The following is a 21416-nucleotide window of genomic DNA, read 5'->3' on the forward strand; positions in this document are numbered from 1 at the left end:
GATCTTTTTCTTCATTTTTTGGATTTCTAGATGGATGGAGTATCTTGGATACCTTATCTTACTCCCTAGTCGCCTTTGTCATCAAATCCCTCATTCATAATATCCTCGATTGTATGGAGCTTGAATTCATTATTTCTATATCTTATTGCTCATTTATTTATCCAATAAATGCATGATATATGTACTATGGACCCTTTTGTATATGAAATTATGGGATTAAGTTCTTATACTCGGGACTCAAGATGATGCCACATTTTTTAAGCATTCTCTAATAATATTTTTAATCCTTAACTAAGCTAGGATGTAAATTCATCTTATCAACTTTCATTTCTTCATGTTTTTTGGTTTTTAGATTATAAAGAACAATGGTGACTTCAAATCAATCTCAGGTTGTGATTAAGGCTTATTCTAGAGGTGGTCATATATTGTAGGATAAGATGAGCCAAGAGGAAAAAGAAAATAAAAGGATTGTGAGAGGGGTCCATTGGGTTGGGGATACAATTGTTTGATGGGGAGGGAAATAAGAAGAGAAGAAAGCAACGTAGATGGGGTAAAGAAATAGAGACAAAAGGAAAGTCAAATAATTATAATTGTGGGGTGTTTTTAAAATGTAGAATGTTAAGTATTTTAATGGAGATATCTAAGTGATCAACTTGATCTCCAGTTATATACTTTCTAGGCTAATGGCATGTGAGTGTAGGAAAGCAAAATCCAGTTCCTTATCTCTTTTCAAGAAAAATATACATGAAGAAGATTTATTATTGTGTTTTTTATTTAGGCATCAATATATAGTTAGAGAAAAAAATGATTGGATTAGTGAAAACACTAAGAATTCCACCCCCTTGCATCTTAGGAAATTAAAGTACTTGCCACAGATAGTTGGTCTTTAACCTTGCTATGTTAGATAAATCATTTGATGGATCTAACTATCTATTTTGAAGTAGATGACCAAGACAATTTTATTTTTTCAAATAAAAATTCCAATGCACTATAGCAATAAAAAAAATATAAAGTTGTATAAGACCTTTGAAAGCTATTTTTCATCGTAACAATTATTTTAAATCAAGCCTAACTCTATGTCATTACTCATTATTTAGTACTACAATATCATCTTTTGGGCAAGTAGACATATATCTAATGACTGCCTTTCTTATATTGTATCTCATATTGACCTAGATATTCTTCTTACAAGAATGATAAGGTTTCAAAAGAATTTTGTTTAAATTTTTTTTGTTAACCTTTTTATGATGCCAACTTACATAGGATATAGCATATGCCATACGTCCTTGTTTGCAAGGAGAGGAGATCTAAATCTTATTTTTTATCTAGAAAAATAAAATCATGGCTAACATTTTGAAGTATTGGTGATTGAAAAAAAATAAAAAATAAAAAGATCAAATTTTGAGCTAAACAAAGGGTCATTCAAATAGCTTTGCACCTGCTTATCAAAAAAAAAAAAAAAAAAAAAAAACTAGCTTCTATCTTAAAAAAAAAAAAAAGGAAAAAAAAGAAAAGAAAAAAGAAAAGAAAAGAGAGAGAGAGAGAGAGAGAGAGAGAGAGAGAGAGAGAGCTTTGCACCCTTGTTTTGGCACATAAAGAGCCAGTCAGGACACCCACTTTAGATTTTCCAGCCCAAGCACATCCTTTTTAAGCATTCCCCAGCTAAAGACAAACTCGCTTCCATTACTCCGCAGCACCGCATAACCCAAACCGCACCCGCTCGGTACGCCCGCTGCCCCCCGCTGTGCTCCACCAATTCGCCCCGCGACAAAGAAAGCCACCCAACCGAACCATCCGTCGACCCACCGTCACCCCGTCCGGCTCCCTCCTCCTTCGTCCACGTGTCACCAACATCGCGGTCCACGTTAACCCTCCTCTTCCCCTCCAGCACACCGTAATCCATCCCCATCCACGCCAAACGGTCCATTTCACCGCCAGCCTCCCTCCCCTCCACAACAATAATCTTCATCAATTTATCCAATCAAATAGTGCCACGTTTATCAGCCTATCCACCGACGCACACGTGTCGGAAAACCAGGCTACGGGTACAGTGGATATATGCAGCAGATCCATTGCAAGAGCTGCTGCTTTTTTTTTTTTTGCTCTCTCTTCTCTCACACTCTTTCCACTGAGCGCTGCTGCTGGCGCTGCGACGCCGATCAGCGAATTTAATGGATCTGTCCGCGCCTGCTCCTCTTTATCGCCCAGCTTAATTGCAGCTGAGAGGCTCTCTTAATAAAAACACACACTCTCTCTTTCTCTCTCTAGATCCCATTCGTACCGTTCTTATGTCATCCCCCGGAGACTTTGAAGGGCCCGTCTCCTCGATCTCCCTCAATCGAACTCCTTCCACCCCCTTCCTCTCTTCATCGCCTAAGGCTCCAACCCTGGCCGCCGCTTCTCCATCTCCCTGGATCCCAATGCCCTTCGATCCCTTGTCCATTCCCTCCAATCTTCGTTGAGTGCCGAAGGACCCCTGGATCCGATCTCCAGCTATTTTTCGTTTTTTTAGGGATTTTTGCTGCATTTTCTTGGGAAATTTTTGGGGTTTCTGGTAGATCATATAGGTAGAGATGAATCCGCTCTGCTGCATTGCGCCGGTGTCGCTGGATCGGGGGGAGCGCGGGAACTCGCCCGTGGTAACGCTGAAGGCGAAGCCGGCGGCGGCGGCGGCGGCAGCAGGTGTTGAGAATCAGGGGAGGAATTCGTCGAGCAAGCAGCTGTTATTGTCGGCTCCTCTGGCCTCAGAGTCGGATTTGGGTGTGAGTCGAGAGGCGGATGAGGGGGCGGGGGCCACGGCGGCGGCGGCGGGGGAGGGGAGTGAGGGGAAGGGCAGCGGCAGAGGGTGCACGGCGAATGGGGTGGTGGCGGGTGTTCTGTACAAGTGGGTGAATTACGGGAAGGGGTGGAGATCGAGGTGGTTTGTGCTGCAGGATGGCGTTCTGTCTTATTACAAGGTGCATGGGCCAGATAAGATTGCTGTGGGGCCGGTATGCGAGGTCGGCGGCGTCCGGGTGATCGGAGAAGACTCTCTGAGACGGGTGAAGAAGGACCAGGCGGCGGGTGGGGCAGCAGGGCGGGGGACGGCAAAGCAGTGGAAGCCATTTGGGGAGATACATTTGAAGGTTTGGTGCCAGTTCTCTGTTTTCTTTCCTTTTACTGTTTTATCTGGTTTTGTGAAAGTGGTCTTTGGCACAGGTCGTTGATCTTGTGGTTGGTTGGTCCATACTGAATTGCAATGTCAAACAGAGATTATTGCGTATGAAATAGTCTATAAGTAGTTGTTGATATGAATGCGGCTTTGAGTTTCAGAAAGCATAACTGTTTTGTATAAGATATGCCATTTTTACTAGTAATCTGATATATTTTGTACTAATCCTTGATCAGAAAAGATAATTACAATCATTTGGTATACTTCCCATGAAAACAACACGCTCATCTTTTCTCAAGAAATAATGCAGAATGCTGTGAAGTTATAGCAGACTTGTTGGCTGGATGTCACAATGAGAAGCTTTGCATGGGTATGATGGAATAACTTATATCATGCTCAGAAATTATCATCATACAGTAGTAGAAAAGGACTAATTAAATAATCCCAGCCACATATCCAAATTTGCCTTCAAAATAGTCAGAGTTATTGATATACCACTTCCAAAATCCTTTATTACTTCACTTAAATACTGAAGAACCTTTGAATCATTTTCTCATGGGATTTGACCTTTAAGACACCTTGTCCCTTTCTTTTGCACAAATTTCTATATCTGGAGGTTATAATCTCATTATTTATAGCGATATTCTTTTCAGAAGATGATTTGATTAATCATGTGAACCACATCCCTACTGGTATAACAAATTGGTAAGTAGGAAGTTGGAATAGATGAATGGACTGAACAAACTAGTGTTGGTTTCACCACTTGGGTTTCCATTTCCTGTAGCCAACATTTTATCCACATTCTCAACCATTTAGAACCAGTCTTGACCACACTCAAGCTTTATGACATGTGCCAATGAACTGGATGGAAAGTTTCTTTAGTTTGCTGAATAAGAGCTTGGCAAGCCTCTCCTTTTTCTAACATTCTATCCTTTGCACATGAGAATTTTTTTAAAGCCTAAAACCACTTAAGAGGATCTCAAAGCACTGCAAGATTACTCTGGGCTAGAAAATTATATCCTTTTGTGCTTCATCATGAGATGTCATTAACAATCAGCAAATTGGAGTCAGTTCCCCCATTTCTAGTATTTGGGCAGTTGTTGCAAACTCTATGGTAATGCAAGCTTTCACATTCTACAAGTGAACTCAGTAAGTAGCATAAACCATAGATTGGTATGGATACCCTTGTCTTAGATCTTTCTTGCAACAGTGTCATCTCAAAGAGATCCATGATAATGTAATAAACCCCTATTGGAGTAATACATTTTCAAAGCCATATGTGTAAGTCTAAAACAAGATATTTGCAAACAATACTCAAGACTTTTAGTAACTAGTCAAAATGTTAAAATTTGATGGCACATTTGATAGATTGTGGTATTAATTTTCATTTAAAAGAACTCTTGCTTAACTAATCATTAATTTATTACTATCTCTTATTCATTAGCAAAAACCATGGATCTAAGCACTATTTAAATTGATGCATTTATGAGAAATTTTAGATAGATAAAAATGAATGATCAAATGCAGATGCATTTCTTTTCCTTCATTTTATTTGCGATTGATGATGACAATTTTAGTATCATGTTTTTTTTACTGCTATTTTATGTTAATTTCTACTTTTTTTTGCATCTTATATTTTCCACTCTTGATGGGTTATTTTGACATACTCCATAAACATAGAATTTATCCATTATTTTTCTTCTCGAATCCTTCTTTTCTCTTAATATTCCTAGCTTCTCAAATATGGACATTGCTTTTAGATGAAAAGCTTTTTATGTATTCATCTAATGCAAAATATTTGGATATAATAGTTTGTATAAAATGCCTAGAAATTAAAAATGATTTACCTTGGAGGTCTTTTACCCGTACATCAAAAAAGCACAAAATGAGCACAAGCAATAAAGCTTGTGAGCAAAAGTACGTCATAAACTATATAATTTGCAAATACAAGCCATTGATCTCCATCTAAATATTTTAAAACATATATGAATCAGTATTCAATCAATTTGTATGCCTTCTGGACTTTAGATTGAATCAAAACATGGCATCACACTGTTAAAAAGGTTTTAGCTACAGTGCATCTATATTAAATTTTAATGGTTTGTAGGAGTAGATCTCGACCTTTGGTGGATGAAGGTATTGTGGGAGAGTTATAAGTCATTTTTTTCTTCTACACCTCCCAATCTCTTGCCTGCATTGTTCCACCGTGGCTGTGAAGCAGCCGTAGCATCCTACTGGTATTGATGATCATTAGCATCATCAAATATGGAACCGTTTGGAGTGTCCGTTATGGGAGCCTCATCATCTCCATAGCTTCTTCTCAATGACCTGTGATGGCTGCTTGTCTACATGCCAGTCAATGGCTACCATCACTTCTCCTTGTAGGCCCACTCCACCCTCAGATGATGGCTCTTAAATACCTTCCTAGACCTTGGCTGTTGCTCTTAGATGAACTAGGAAGTGGTGGCATGTCCTTTGAGCGAATGGATGTGCTCTGTGGGATTATAAGAGTTCAGTAGTACACGAATGGGAACAATGGCATGGATGCAAAAGGGGAAAAAGGGGGTGGCTGCACCTTTTCTACCAATGGCCATGGTCACTGGTGAGGATGCGATGGTGAAGTGAGGGTTGTTGGTGGGGCGGAGAGGGGGTGGGGGAGGGGGGTAAGAGGAGAGCATTGATATTGCCACTGTGGAAGATGACTGGAAGCAACAAGGTGGTTGCACAGTGTCAAGAAAGTAGGAAGAAAAGGAGAATTTGAAGCTTTAAAATAGGGCTTAGTGTTTTAGTTACTTACAAGAAAATCTTTTCTTTTACGTTGTACTACTGATATTGTGGTAAATCACCTGAGCTTACCATTTTAGAATGAATGACTCAAACTACGTACCCTAAAAATCGCTAGGGAGTACTGTAGCAAACATTTATTAAAATTGTGCATTTTGAATACTTCCAATATATGGGTGAAAGATCAGAGGTCTTTTGCCAATAAATTAAATGGGCACAAGATAAACAATAGGAATATAGCTAGACTATATGATTTGCAAATCCAAACTATTGATCTTGATCTAAAAATTGTAAAATAAGCACAAATCTAGATTTAGTTAATTATACTTATCATTCTTATCCCTTTCTCTATTAGAGAACTATCTCTCCAGGGATTGTGAAAGATGTTCCACTAGAAATATTCTTGTTATTGCTTCGACTCATATTGCCCAAAAAGTGGCTTCCGATCTAATAGCTCCAAAATAAATTAAATATGACTAGATCCACCTAGTACATGGCATCACATCATTAAAATTTTCCATTTTGAGTCCATATGATGCATAGGTAAATGGTCTAAGAGTCCATGATTTTTCGTTTATAGCCAATATAGACATCATAGATCATCATGATCAAGAGTATGCATTTTCATTTTGGGAGGCCTATCATTAGTTTTCATTGTAAAGCCTGTGAGGCCAAATGCTGTCAGAAGCATTCTAGCCTCGCCGCCTCGGTGTGCACGCGCGTGTAGTCAGACTTGCAACAGAGAATTCTCCTGCCAAATTAATGTACTTAGATAATTCATTTGTAGGATCACTTTATATGGAAAGCTTGTTATTGTATGTTGCCAGTTTCTCTTCAACTTTGAAGGCCTTGATGCTAAATGGCATCATATGAGGTAGACATATTTATAAACATGTGGTGTTGCATGGACTTCCGTTGACCCATATGTCTACTGCCTTTGTTGTTAAGTATCTATGATGTAATTGATGGGTTGATCCATTTATCTGTTTTTAATTTTTAGGTCCTTTGTTATATGATTCTACATTCACTTATGCTCTGGTCCCACTAGATACTCATGGTATGATCCTCAAACAACATTTGGTATAGCTGTTCTCCATGTAGCCGATTGTTAGTTCATGGCCTTAAAATAAACTTATTTTGCTGCTTTGCATTGGTCACCATTTCCACAAACAACTTCATATTTCTTCCATCCTCTGTGGTAACAAGTGAGAAGTGAACATGATTTCAGGTTTCTTCAATTCGTGGCAGTAAATCAGATGATAAAAGGCTGTATATTTTCACTGGCACTAAAACTCTTCATTTACGGTGTGATTCTAGAGAAGATCGTAGTGCATGGATTGAAGCATTGCTGTCAGCTAAAGATCATTTTCCTCGTATGCTAACCAGCAATGACTTTGCACCTACCATAGATATCAGAGTCTCTACTGAGAAGCTACGGGGACGATTGCTGCAGGAAGGACTCGGTGAAGCAGCAGTCAAAGAGTGCGAGTCTATAATGCTCTCTGAACTCTCTGAGCTGCAGAACCAGTTAAAATCTCTTCAACAAAAACATATTGTTTTACTTGACACACTAAGGCAGTTGGAGGTAACTTTATGTGAATAATGTGGATATTATTTTCACCGTTAAATCAATACTGAGTAAATGTAAATAAAAAGAAAGGGCATAATTTCCAAATATATTTAAGGAGAATTTTCCTTCATTCAGAGAATTCTTTACTTTCTATTGATCTTTTTTGTTTCTTAATGATTCTTTAATTTCTATCGATCTTTTCTTCTTAAGGTAATGTGATTGATCTTTTTCTTAAGTTTATGTGTGCATTGCTGTGCAAACCTTTGTCTCCACCTTCTCACACTGCTTATTATTTGCATCTGATTTGTTTTTACATTTTGAAATCACATTTTCTCTGCATGTAATATACTGTAATGTACTATTTAAGAAAAACATGTGGAGTATTATGTTAAATGCTAATTATACTCAATTCCATTAACTATATCTTATAAATTGTTATTAGCAGCAAATCTATTATTGCATGATACTCTTAGATCATAAGTGGTGTGTGCTTGTTGCTGTAGTATACATTGCCGTTTTTAAAACTTAATGATAATTATGCAGTATTTTTAAAATTTTCTTTTCACTTGTAGGCAAACTCTTTTTTTTTTTTTAGTCCTTATGATGTTAGGGAATATACTTACTACAGTGCTAAGACATCCATCTCTTTTCCTTTATGGATATAGTTTCATGGAGGTGCAATGTTGCAATAAAACATGGTATATATTGTTGTAATTTTACTTAATAAGTAAACTTCAACAATGAATATTTTCAGAGAAGGCTTGTCTCCACCACATCAGAACAACATTTGACTGCCTTGACTTCATCTTGAACTTGCATGCCTTCCCAACTGCTTGTATTCATTTGTCTGCCTTGTCCTTTCTTGCTCTTTTGCCCTTTGCAATTGAAACCTTGTATATCCATTTACAACCGGAAAACTAAGTTTGGCAGCCCAGGGTCCAATCCTTTTGTAGTTACCTAAACATGTGTTCCTGCAGCTCATTGTTCACATGCCCAAACTTTTATGCGCATCTTAACACTTCAATCTTCTGTGCATCAAGATCCGCTTGTATTTTCATGGGATGAGATCAAGGTTTTAAATCCTGTGGGACGGAGCTGTCTCGATTTTTCTATGGGATAGGATGGGACAGCGGATGGGATGCGCCGTTGTCTTGCCTCATCTTGACACTTAGGATAGAGGATATCTCAAGGTGTTCTCATTGAGACGTTGGGATGCTAGTGGGACAGCCCTGTCTCGATGCATGGGATGGTATTTTGTCCCTGTGTCCCATGGGACGTCCCGTTGGGACCTACATCCTTGGATGAGATGATTACATTTGGTTGGTCATCTCCATGTTAAACATGACTCTCAGAGCATCAGTTACTGCATAATATTTATGGATCAAATCCTTTAATGTTCCTCAGGTACCCCTTAGTGGCCTGACTGCTGAACATTTCATTTTCTGTATATTTCAAAATTAACATACACATTTTCTTTGCAATCCATGGAGCAAGAAATTGGGAAAGTAAAGTTGAAAAGCACACATTTCATTCTTTTAGTGAAATGTCCTAATATATAGATACATGAGACGTCATTTCTGGCATCACAGAGTTGTATACTTTTTGCATAGGCTATTTGATAGTTTTATGACATTTGAAAAGGCTGCTTCCTTGTTGCAAAACTTAAACTCCTATAAGATCCATTGACCTTCTAAGTTTCAAGGCAGGCTCCTCTGTTGCTTGAAGCTGCTTTAGCTAGGAGTTTGGCTCTAATTATTAGGGAAATGACGTCATGCCAATCAGCAATTGAAAAATTTGCTCAATATTTTCTTGTAACTTATTGGCATTGAGTTGTGCTTCATACATCTTTTCATGGGAAAAGGCTTGAATTATATTGATGGTGATGACTGATGGTAATTCCAATGTGTGCAGCATGTTAACTGGTGCGAAAAGTTGAATAATGGTTCTCTGATAGATTATGTTCAAGAAATCAATTGCAGAGGCCTCATATTTCAGATGCTACCGTTTCTTTTCTCATATTATTTCTTTTTTGAGTCATGAAGCAAAAACATGGTCCTAAAGGGACTATATTGTCCTTTCTTTCTTGATATGCAGACAGAGAAAGTGGAGCTAGAAACTACAGTAGTAGACGAAACAAAGGAGCGTGAAGCACATGCTGGACAGGGGAATGGGAGATTCAGCGGTCAGTAGTGCTTGAAATAGATTTATTTTCTTGAATACTATGTAATATTACTCGCGATGCATATATATATATATATATCCACATTGGTTAGGGATTTCTATGCCCTGCCATTTACTATAATTTATTTTGGTATTACAAATTTGTGTTATCATGTGACATTTGGCTGACATATGTTATACATATTATGCTCACAATTTACTGAATTCTTTTGTAAATCAAGGGGCTATATTTTTCAATGATATTCTGAAATATGAAAGCTTCTACTATGACCTTGTTTCATCTTCTTTGGGAAAAAAATACCATATGTTTATTTTATACCTATTTGTTTTAGTCTGCTTTTACCATGACCCTGCTTCATTTTCTTTCGGAAATAATTGCATGCGTTTCTTTTCTCCCTACTTGTTTTAATCTTATGAGGACCAGTGCAGGTGTGTGTTTGGTCCCACAGTGGCTATGTCGTAGGTAGATCTTGGATACTTAGACAGGGTCAAGGATCCAAATAATATCTTCCGATTAGCTTTTTTGGATGGAGGTCCCATGTTATTCTTTGATACTAACTATAACAACCTAAGATCTCATACAAAAAGGCTAGCTGAAAGGCATTATTGGGGTTCTTTGGCCTTCCTAGGATCTACTTAGTGTGTAGCTGGTGTGGGACTAAACTCATGCCCGCATGGGTCCTCACAAATCTGCTTTGATTTATATATGGTGTGGATAATGCAGTTGATACCTTAAGAGTGTGAACAATGATAAGAACTCTTTGCAATTTTCTTTTACAAATTTTCAAATTTATCTTGTTCTGGCGCTTCCTAGCAACAGTTCTGGAAAAATTGGATGTGGAAGCAAAATTTATAATGGAAAAGGGAAACCAGCAATGGAATGGCCAAGTTTGACTGATCTTGAGATAATGCTGGTAATCACCAGGAAAAGGGTACATGGATCTATTCGGAGGCCATTGCTTCAAATCTTGCTGGAAATTGCATGTTTGTACTTGAAGAAACTCTATAGGCTCCAGGAAAATGAGCTCAACAAATGAGATTTGGCTCATTTAACTCAGTCTCAAATTGGTACATGATTGAACCTGTCTCTCCAAAGTCAAATATCTGGTTCATGTTTGTTTTCTGAAACCAATGTTGGCTTGGTATTTGCTCTACATTTTAGAGTTTAAGCTGGTTTAGTTGGGAATTTCGGTCAAGCTAGATTGATTGATGTGACCCATCTGCACCTGGAAAAATGGTGGACAACACACATTCTTCAGTTTAAGACAATTTTCTCTTTACCACTAAATGTTCAAAAGATAATGAGAAGAATGGTGCTGCAGTTTCCCTTGGCCACATATTGATTGAGGCATCTGTCAGTATAAGGACCAAAATTGCATTACCTGTACAAGCTAGTTTAATTGATGATCCTCTCCTTTTCTTCATTCTACTGACGTTTTGTTGGATCTCCAACTTCTTGTTCAATCTCGACTACCATCCAGAGATGGACTTGTTTCCATCCTAAATGTACAAAAAAATAACTGATGCATGTCTATTCTTGTGGGATGAGTCACCACCATTGGCATTTTGTTGACATTCTGGAAGCTAAAGACTAAAACCTTTTGTCACATGAGCAAACCAACATTATAAATAGTTGTGGAATGCTTTGGTGGACAACTTATATTCTTGTTTCTATTTTCTCTTTTATTCTCGTTAGTTTGAATTGGAATGAAAAATATTCAGACCTTCAGCAATGTAATTTGATGTATCAAAATGGTGCTTTTACCAGTGAAAACAAACAAAACATCCTTGAAGAAAAAAGAACTTGTGTTTTGCTCATTTTTCATTTTGGAGTATGCCCGTTGTACTTTGTGAGACTGTAAGTTTAGTGTACATGTAAATGCTTTTGTATTTAAATATGTCCATGTATTTTTGTCAGGCTTTGGTTTCTTTCTTCTGGAATTTAAAAAACATTCATCTTATTTTGAATGGTACAGACTTCTATTCAGTTATGTCAGAGGGCAGCGCAACTGACTCCGATGCAGACAATGAAAGTCAAGGTCCAGATGGGGAAACGGATGAAGATGATGGGATGTATTTTGACACGAGTGACTTTCTGTCGTCAGAGTTACTGAGAAGTGCCTCATATCGTTGTAGAGAAACTAGGACAAATGGCTGCATGTGTTTAACATGTGATAGAAATTCCTGCTGTCCTGATGATATGAGAAGTATTCTCATTGGATTGAAAACCATTGAGTATCCTTATGTTAAACGGAGAGAGAAGTTGCCAGAGCCGAAGGAAAAAGAGAAACCTGTGGGCTTGTGGTCAATAATTAAAGAAAACATCGGAAAAGATCTTTCTGGAGTTTGTCTTCCTGTTTATTTCAACGAGCCACTCTCTTCCTTGCAAAAATGCTTTGAGGACCTGGAATATTCATACTTGGTTGATCGTGCATTGGAATGGGGCAAGCAGGTTTAATCTTTGGAAAAATTCCACCTTTTACTAATCAATTGCTTATTCATATATAATATTATTACCATTCCTGTTTCATAAGGTTCTTAATGTGTCCCAACTTATAAGCATGTCCTTTTAATGTAAATGTTTTCTGTAAAATTTTAATATTTTCTTTGGAATTCTGTGGTGCAAAGACAGCACTTACTTATTGCTGATGATCTGGTCATCCTGCTGCTTTTGTTTTATGTTTCATATGGGTCTCGATGTGTTACAACTTATAAGCATGTCCTTTTAATGTAAATGTTTTCTGTAAAATTTTTGTATTTTCTTTGGAATTCTTTGGTGCAAAGTTAGCACTTACTCATTGCTTATGATCTGGTCACACTGCTGCTTTTGTTTTATGTTTATAACAGCAATATTGATTTGTTATGGAGATGTTTTTTAATTTGAACTTTTACTAATTAGTCTGATTAATGTAACTAGTGTTCCATTGTCTTGAATGAATGTTCAACGGCTGCATGGAAGCATCTGCTTCCTTTTACTAATTTGAAACAATATCATTTTTACATATGTATGATTAGTTTGAAACACTTTGAAGTTTGATGAACATCTATGCTTGGCAATCATGAGCATTCTTTTTTGAAAACTTTCCATAAGAAAATGATGCTTCTGCTGCGCAACACTTCTAATATCTTGACTCCTGAGCTAGATGTCTGCCTTCTTAATGGCAATTAAGTGTTCCACTATTCAAGTAATGATGGGCTATTACCGGTGGTAACAAAACTTTTCAAGTTCTGCATTGTTCATTTGAAAAAAAACCCACCACCATTTTTTAGGATAATATGCATTACTGTGGATAGCTAGTAATGCCTGCCAAACATGGTATAAGCATGTGGGGTTATAGTTAAAAATTGATGTTATTTGTTCTTTGTTTCTGATCTTTAAAGTGCCTTGCAGCTTCTTGCTTATATTTAATGCTATCTACTGTTCTAGATTATCTTCTACTTTTTTTCTTGATTCTTGATTGATTGCCATGTTTTCTTTAATACATCCTTAAGGGATTTTTGTAATAGTATGCATGGAAATTTATTATTATATCATTGCTATGTTTACTGCTTTGGTGACTTGAACAGTACGGTAATACTGTGCATGTATTGGGGTGTTCCCGTTCATATTGTATTAACCTTAGCCTTGAACCAACAAATTATATCCATCCAGTGGGGGTTGGCTTTGTGCTTATAATTCATCAAGATGAAGAAACGTTTTCTAGTTGTATTGTAAGCTGATCTTAGCCCTCTAAACTGAAGCTGAATCTCTGACTTAGATAACCTTTTTCAAGGAGCATACTTCTATAAGACCTGGAGAAGCCATTTCTGGGTATGGATACCTACCTCAGCACATACCTTAAGCTTGTGGAACTTAGGAGCAAATTTGAGGTCTGCCTCGATTTGTAGTCCAGATGTGTGGGATTAAGGCATAAAATGCAGAGAATTGCATTATCTCTAAGGCACAAGCAATAATCTGGAGAGCCAAACTCAGATCTTTAAGTTGCATGATGCTGCTGCTTCACATCAGTTTTTTGGGTCCTTCGGTGACAGTTTTGGGAACTATTACAAGATGCTTTATCCTTTTCTTTTGTCCAATGCTTGATTAAAGCATTAACCTCATTGATGGAACTTTGGCCTTTAGAATCAGGTATTTGTGATTATATACATAATCCTATCATAATCAACACTATACCTTGAATATCTATCAGAATTTTGTCGATATTAAGGCTACCATGGTACTACTCAAGATCCACTGTACCGGTACCGGATCCCGTACCGATGGCCGACCAATACGGTACGATACCGATACCGTACCGTATCGACACATGGTATGCTTCAGCATACTGGTTGCATACCGGTACAATTTTTTTTGTTTTGTTTCTTTTTTTTGGGTGTTCAAATTATTAATTCATAAATACAATCCCAAAATTATATTATATTGTATCTTATTGATATATTTGGATTCAATTTTTGAGTTCGGTAGCAGTACAGGGACTCTTGATCCAAAATTTTAAATATATATTTATTTACATTATATTACAACTATATCATCCTAAAATTAAAAAGAAAATATATAAATGTGCATTAAAATATATCTAAACTTTTAAAGTACAAAGCACAAAAAATGATATACTAACCTCAAGATCTACTCTGCATTTAATATCTCGTCGAGTATCTGTGATGCTCGTAGATATCTGGATCATTAGTATAATCTGGAGGAACATCAGTTCAACCCTCTAATTAAGATGCATCGTACTCTTGAATATTCGTCTCATAAGGCATCCTCTCTGGATTGTACGACATCTCAGATCTTTCACTCAAACTCTGACTCTAGGAAGTATCCTCGGGATGATGGTATGACTGTGGAGGAGCCCCTCCGAATATGCCGGTAGCAAAATCCGATCCGTAAGATGCTCCAGACTGCATAGGATAGTAACCACTAGAAGATGTTGCTTCGGATGCACCATATTCATATGGATCATAAGGTGGCTGCGGATAATAGGATCCATAATGCGAGGATGATCCAGATACATCCATAAAATCTACTCCACGTGCAAGATCGTCTGTAGTTGCATCGTGTGCTGGACGACCTCTAGGAACCCGTCGTCTATATGAAATTGGCTCCGCACGGTCTCTACCGACTCGTCCACCATGGTTCTTATCTTGTGTGGCATGTGTAAACTGGGACTCACCGGTGAATCGAATATCATCCTGCGGCTATGTTTCATAAGGAGTGGTCTCCTGTCCTCTAGTTCTTCTCTGATCATCAGATCCATGACTACTACTATCAGTATCATCATCACTCTTTTTGATCTCCGAATCTGAGTCAGATAGCTCCTGTACTCTCGAGAGTGGTGCACGTGCAAATGTCTTTTTTTTCCTCTTGTGCCCCTCTGTGACTGAGTTTCTTGTGATTGGGAGAATGGATGTCTTCTTGCTGACTGCCGACCTCGTCTAAACATTTGTCGCTCGAACCTCTGCGAGGATGTATCGAACATCGAGTCATGTGATGAATGAGTCTCCTGTGTCCCCTCAAGTTGTGGCTGATCAGTTGGAACCTTATGTGGAATATTTCTTTCTACCCATTGTCCTGGATCCACCCTGATCTCTTTAGCTACCACACTGGCTGATCGTAGAGGGAATTCCGGCTCATCAAGCTCTGGCTCTTGCTGCTGACTTGCAAGCCATTCGATGATCGGATCGTCATCCTTGTCAGCATAATCTAGTGTCGGATCAGTATACTTCAGTTGTACTTTCTTCTGAATGTATTTTAGCCTCAACCTCAAATTATAGTGAACATATACAAGATCATTGAGGCATTTTTGTATTAGATGATTTTTCTGTTTGTTGTGGGACGAAAGTCGATCAATTGCGCTCACAGCTACTAGCAGAGACCGTTTGAGAAAGAATGCGGACAGCCACACCTCTCAAATGTTCTGTGGATATTCCAAAATGAATCCACCATTCAGCTGTAAAAGCAAAATTACATATCAAATTTTATGATATTATTAAGCAAAATTACATATCAATCTATGCTGCTCATTATTGATATGAAATTTATCTGGATTCATCTGCTTTTTGCTTACGACAGTTGATGAGACTCCAAAACTGTCTGATCTTTCTCTAAACTGTTTCATCTGTAAAAAAATGTTTATTAAATTTATAAATATATCATTGAGTACAGATCGAATTCAGTTGAATAATCACATCTGTTTTAAATTAGTATTCCTCTTGCAGACACAACGATGTGATATCTGGATCGGACACCATTTTATATATCACGTTACGAAGAGTAGCAAGAAGCTCGTTATGCATATCTATCCCAGAAATGGTGTACTGGAATTTCGGATTCAAATAATAAGCTGCAGATAAATTTCATAATTGATTAAGTATACTTTTACAAGCATAAAAAAAAATATTTTAAAATATTCTTGAATCCATGCTTACCGGCTAGATGCAAATATCTATCCATCTGATAGTCCCAACGGTGCTAAATGATGTTAATGAATTTTTGAGCATGCTTCGGATCATTCTTACTGATCTGTTTCTTTGCCCTCTCCATCATGTAATATAAGAAAATCATCTGGGGTATCTTTCATTATCCACGGTGTGAAGCACCTCATATAATGGCTTAATAGCTTTCACTATTTTCTCAGCCTGCTGTCAGAATGACTCTCGTCACTAAGTTCTTCACATAACTTCCATCAGTGTCGGTCCTCGCATATCTACTCTCCTGTTACTCGGCACTGATAAACATCTGACGTAAGGCTGCTTTTTTCTGAAGAAGACTATCAAGTGCTATGTAGTTGGTAGCAAATTGTGTGATATCCGATTTTAAGATCTTCTCAGTATACGTCCGCATCAATGAAAGAACCTATGTGTGATTGTAGATGAATCTAGTAATAATTTGGGCAATCTTCACTATCTGCTGCATCCTACGAATTTTTCCAATATCCATCAATATAAGATCAATGCAATGTGTAGCATATGGGGTCTAGTATATCTGCGATCGCTGCTCCATCAGTAACTCTCCGGCAATCTTATATTGCGATCCATTAGCTGTGATGACCTGCACGACATACTACTCACCCACTGGATCAATCACCTCCTCCATCAGACTAAGGATATATGTGGCATCGTGTATCTTATTTGAAGCATCAGTTGATTTGTGAAAAAATATTTTTCTATCACAGTATGTCAAAAAATTAATGATGCTTTATCTAGTAGGACCGATCCAACCATCACACATCACTGTCAGTCCATATGTAGGTCATTTATTCTTGTAAGAAGCAATCAATCTCTACAGATCTTTCTTGTTACTGTCAAGAAGCTGACCATAGATGTCCTTAGGTCCTAGCGGATCTACACCCGGGCCGGCAGTCTCTATGGCTGAAATGGCAGATCGATAGTAAGGATTATCGGCTGTATTTGCTGGAATATGGCTGAAATGAAACCATGATCTAATAGCTCGCCACATATTCTTCTTATTTTTTTCACCATAGTGTTAATCCTTTGCTGTTTTGAATTCTTGTTGGGAAAAGCATGTGGATTCAAATCATGGATGGTGGCTCCTGCTGGAACATCTCTGGAGGACCTTTTACTGTCAAAAACTCCCAACAAAAATGATATGCTGTGTCTGCTCCCTCTACCATCGGGCTCTCTGACTGAGGTAGTCCTCCTGAACTCGAATTCTCCTCCATCGATCACTGATCCAGATCCTGATTCGTAGCATAATGGTCCAAATCGCTCTCTATATCTGGCCATCTTCTCCTATCGGTACTGGTCAGCCAAGCTCGTCTGAATGGCAGCTTCAATCTGTGCCTCCTTATCATTTAGAGCAGAAGCCTCCTCTGACTCTCTAAAGTGATAAGAAGGTGGCTCTGCAGCTCGATGGTCCACTTTTGTCTTTTTTTGCTTTGTCCTTTCTTTCGCTGCTTTCGAATCAGCGAAGTGCTTTTCCATCAACTGTCGAACCTTCTACGGGCATTTCGGACATATGGACATATTAGGATAACCACCAGTTAGGTGTTGCTTCAACCTAGTCACCCCTCCCTTGAATTCTGTGTTGCACCATTTGCATCTCCAATGATGCCGAGCCGAGAGCATCGCGCCATGATCCCAACCAATGTCACGTTCTGAATCTTTTTTCTTACTCATTTCAGTAAGTATAACAAAATATGATAGTTTAATAATTATTAAAAAATATTATATATAAATTAAAAAAATTTCAATAATAATTTTAAAACTCATAAATTCAAAAAAAATATTTATATGCTTCAAATAATATTTTTGAATTAACTGTAATATAATATTAATTTTACATATTTTTTATTTGATAACAATTTTTTATTATTTGAATAATTATAAAAATATTTTTTAATTTAAAAAATTTCAAAAAAAATCTGAGGTTAGATTCAAGTAGCTTAATTGCTTGAATCATTCTAAACATGATTTTGAAACTCTGATTTTTTATTTTTTAATTTATTTTTTAAATAATTTTTATGAATAAATTATATTAAAAATATATAATTAATTAAAGTCAATGAATGTCATGCTCTGAATTTTTTTTTCTTACAAATATCTGCAAGTATAACAAAACATGGTAGTTTAATAATTATTTAAAAATATTATATATAAATTCAAAAAAATTTCAATAATAATTTTAAAACTTATAAATTCAAAAAAATATGTTATAGGCTTCAAATAATATTTTTGAATTAACTAAAATATAACACTATTTTTACATATTTTTTATTTGATAATATTTTTTTACTATTTAAATAATTATAAAAATATTTTTTAATTTCAAAAATTTTAAAAAAATTCAAGGTTAGATTTAAGTAGCTTGAATCATTTTAAACATGATTCTGAAACTCTGATTTTTTATTTTTTTGAATTTATTTTTTCATAAATTTTTTATGAATAAATATATATAAATATTTAAAAAATATATAATTAATGAAAATCAACGATTTTAGTGTCATCATGTAGATCTTCCAAAAATCTATCACATATGATCAAATCATACTAAAATCACAAAATTTTGGCATGATTTCCTCTTATTTTCATACTTCTTCGTTCTTATCATTTTTTAACAACAAAAACATAAAAAATAAAATATTTACTAAAAGAATAATACATTACCTTACTTCCGGTCAAAAATCAGCATCTCCTTGAACCAGTGCTGCAATTTGATGGAATTTTTTTTTTTCTTATTTTTTCGGCGTCTCGTTGAGTCTCAGACGAGCTCGGGAGTTCTCTGAGAGCTCTCGAGTCTCTCAGACAACCCACCTGGGCTGTCACTAAAAGACAGTCCAGACCCCACCCCACTCCCCCCCACTCCCCCCCCACTCCGTTCACTTGGAGATGTCGGTACGGTTCGCTTCAACGTCGAACCGAACTGTACCGGTCCATACCATCTGGTTTTGGGCGGTATGGAGTTGAATCGTACTGAACCACTGGGTTCGGTGCGGTTCGAAGCTGGTTTTTGAGGAAAATGGCCGAACGGGATCGGCTGGCCGCCGATCCAGTTCAGTACGCCCCGTACCGGACGGTTCGGCCCGGTGTAGTGGACCTTACTACTACCACCATTAAGTTTCTGTTCAGCAATGATGTGAAATTTATCATATCATAGAGTTTAAAACCTGGCTATAGTTATGCCATGATATAGTCAGATTGCTTTTGTTGTCAAGTATTTTTGCCATCACATATGAGTAAGCAGATATAAACCATGGGGCTGCCATTGTTTCTGTTTGGACCAGTCTAACATATTCTCATATTCTCATGATAGATGTTTATATTTTTCATCTATCCATGAGAATCGTGGATCAAGCTTCTGAAATAAAAACAAATGGTGAAAAAAGATCATAATGTTTATGCCATGGACATGGGTCCTTTTATTTTTTTAATGTTTATGAGTTGTCTGGCAGCTGATTCAAATCCTGAACCAGTAGCAGACTGTTAGATTTCTTTCTTTCTTTCTTTCTTTTTTTTTTTAACTCAGTGCACTTCTTTTGTATTGTATACTTATATCCTTTAGACTCTCAGCTATAGTTCCTGGATACTATTGAATAGAAAGAAAATGTCTTAACAAGTAGGAAAATTCTTGATAGGTAACAACAATATAAAAACTTATGACTGTATAGTTGCTGCACCCTGCTGTTTTTAACTTTCATTTAAGAGCTGCCTCACCTGGTTTCCTATTATAGTTCATAGAAAAACCTATACATTCGATTGAACAGATAGTGTTACATGTGGTCGACTGCTGTCTGTTGCTTGATTGTGAAACATAAGCGAATGGGTTGGAAAATATGCAGGGAAACAGCTTAATGAGGATTCTCCACATTGCAGCATTTGCGGTATCTGGCTATGCTTCAACGGAAGGTCGACAATGCAAACCTTTCAACCCTCTTCTTGGGGAGACATATGAAGCTGATTATCCAGATAAAGGTCTTCGCTTCTTCTCTGAGAAGGTTACACTCTCGTCTTCTCTCAATAATGTGCAGCATACGTATTTAGTTAAGATACTCTGGATTATGGGTTCTCATTAACGTCATGTCTTTGGACAGAATAGAAACTTTAGTAATATTCCTTTTTACCATTCATTTCTATCCGTTTCCAGCAGAAGCAATTAATGTCCTCTGTTTTTGCTTGAAATAATGTAGATTCTGATGTGATCATCACACTGAACTGTTTTGTTTGGCCAAAAATTTTTGTCGGTTCAGGTCAGTCACCACCCAATGATTGTTGCTTGTCACTGTGAAGGTAGAGGATGGAAATTCTGGGGTGATTCCAATCTGAAAGGAAAGTTTTGGGGTCGATCGATCCAGCTTGATCCTATTGGCATTCTAACTCTCCAGTTTGAAGATGGAGAAACATTTCAATGGAGTAAAGTCACCACTTCTATATATAACATTATAATTGGTAAAATTTATTGTGATCACTATGGTACCATGCGCATAAAGGGTAGTGGCCATTACTCCTGCAAGCTCAAGTTTAAAGAACAGTCCATCATTGATCGAAATCCACATCAGGTACCTCTGCATGATATAAATAGCATTTCCATTCTGCAGTTACTTTGTCCCTAGCTCATGGAACAATATGTTTAGCTAAATGTTTTCTGATGATTGTTATTTATTTTATTTTATTTATTTATTTATTTATCTTTTTTGGTTGAGATTTTTTTTTTGGGTGCGGTTGGTCTGGGGTGGACATGCATCAAGGTTTGTTTCATAGAGAGAGCAAAATGGAAGCTGCAAAAGAACTGCCATGAGTCAACAAAGAGTCCAAAAAGAAAACCAGCAAAACAGAATAAGCCCCAATCTATCAGAAGCCTGATCATAATGGTACAAGAGGTGTTTATGCCTGACAAAACATCCAAAACACAATACGGACTGAAACTGCAGCAGCTTAGAAACTAGAGTGAACAATGATGTTTGTAGCGCACACAGATATCTGAAATAAATATCCACTCCATTAAGCACTTCAAAGAACTTCTGTTTGAAAGTTGATGCCTTATCACTCATTCTGGACGAATAATTGCTTTAGGATTCATATATTTTTGCTTCATTTCTTGCAAAACCACACTTCATATTGCTGCCATGCATGTGGCAGAAGCATGGCTGTGATACTTTCAAGAGTGGGCTTTCTTACACTCATGCTTAAGAAAGAACTATTTGCTGTAGTATTTTAAACATTTCTTTTATTGGGATTCTGACTTTTTAGATTGGCATTCTAAAGAGTTTCTGA

At 37.1% G+C, this 21416-nt stretch overlaps 1 protein-coding gene and 2 pseudogenes across 1 annotated transcript in view; 1 reads left to right on the forward strand and 2 right to left on the reverse strand.

Moving 5' to 3' along the window:
• The first annotated feature begins 2226 nt into the window (after positions 1–2226).
• LOC105051299 (oxysterol-binding protein-related protein 1D) overlaps positions 2227–21416 on the forward strand; it is a 42220-nt gene continuing 23030 nt past the window's right edge. The window contains exons 1-6 of the mRNA XM_010931654.4: positions 2227–3125; positions 7164–7520; positions 9600–9687; positions 11663–12138; positions 19985–20140; positions 20393–20701. Coding sequence (XP_010929956.2) covers positions 2574–3125; positions 7164–7520; positions 9600–9687; positions 11663–12138; positions 19985–20140; positions 20393–20701 — 1938 coding nt within the window. The 5' untranslated portion in view covers positions 2227–2573. The remainder of the gene's footprint in view (positions 3126–7163; positions 7521–9599; positions 9688–11662; positions 12139–19984; positions 20141–20392; positions 20702–21416) is intronic.
• Positions 14187–15805, reverse strand: LOC140851610 (uncharacterized; annotated as a pseudogene).
• LOC140851655 (uncharacterized) lies at positions 15886–17938 on the reverse strand (annotated as a pseudogene).

This window comes from Elaeis guineensis, chromosome 9 (genome assembly GCF_000442705.2).
Source record: "Elaeis guineensis isolate ETL-2024a chromosome 9, EG11, whole genome shotgun sequence".
Lineage (NCBI taxonomy): Eukaryota > Viridiplantae > Streptophyta > Magnoliopsida > Arecales > Arecaceae > Elaeis > Elaeis guineensis.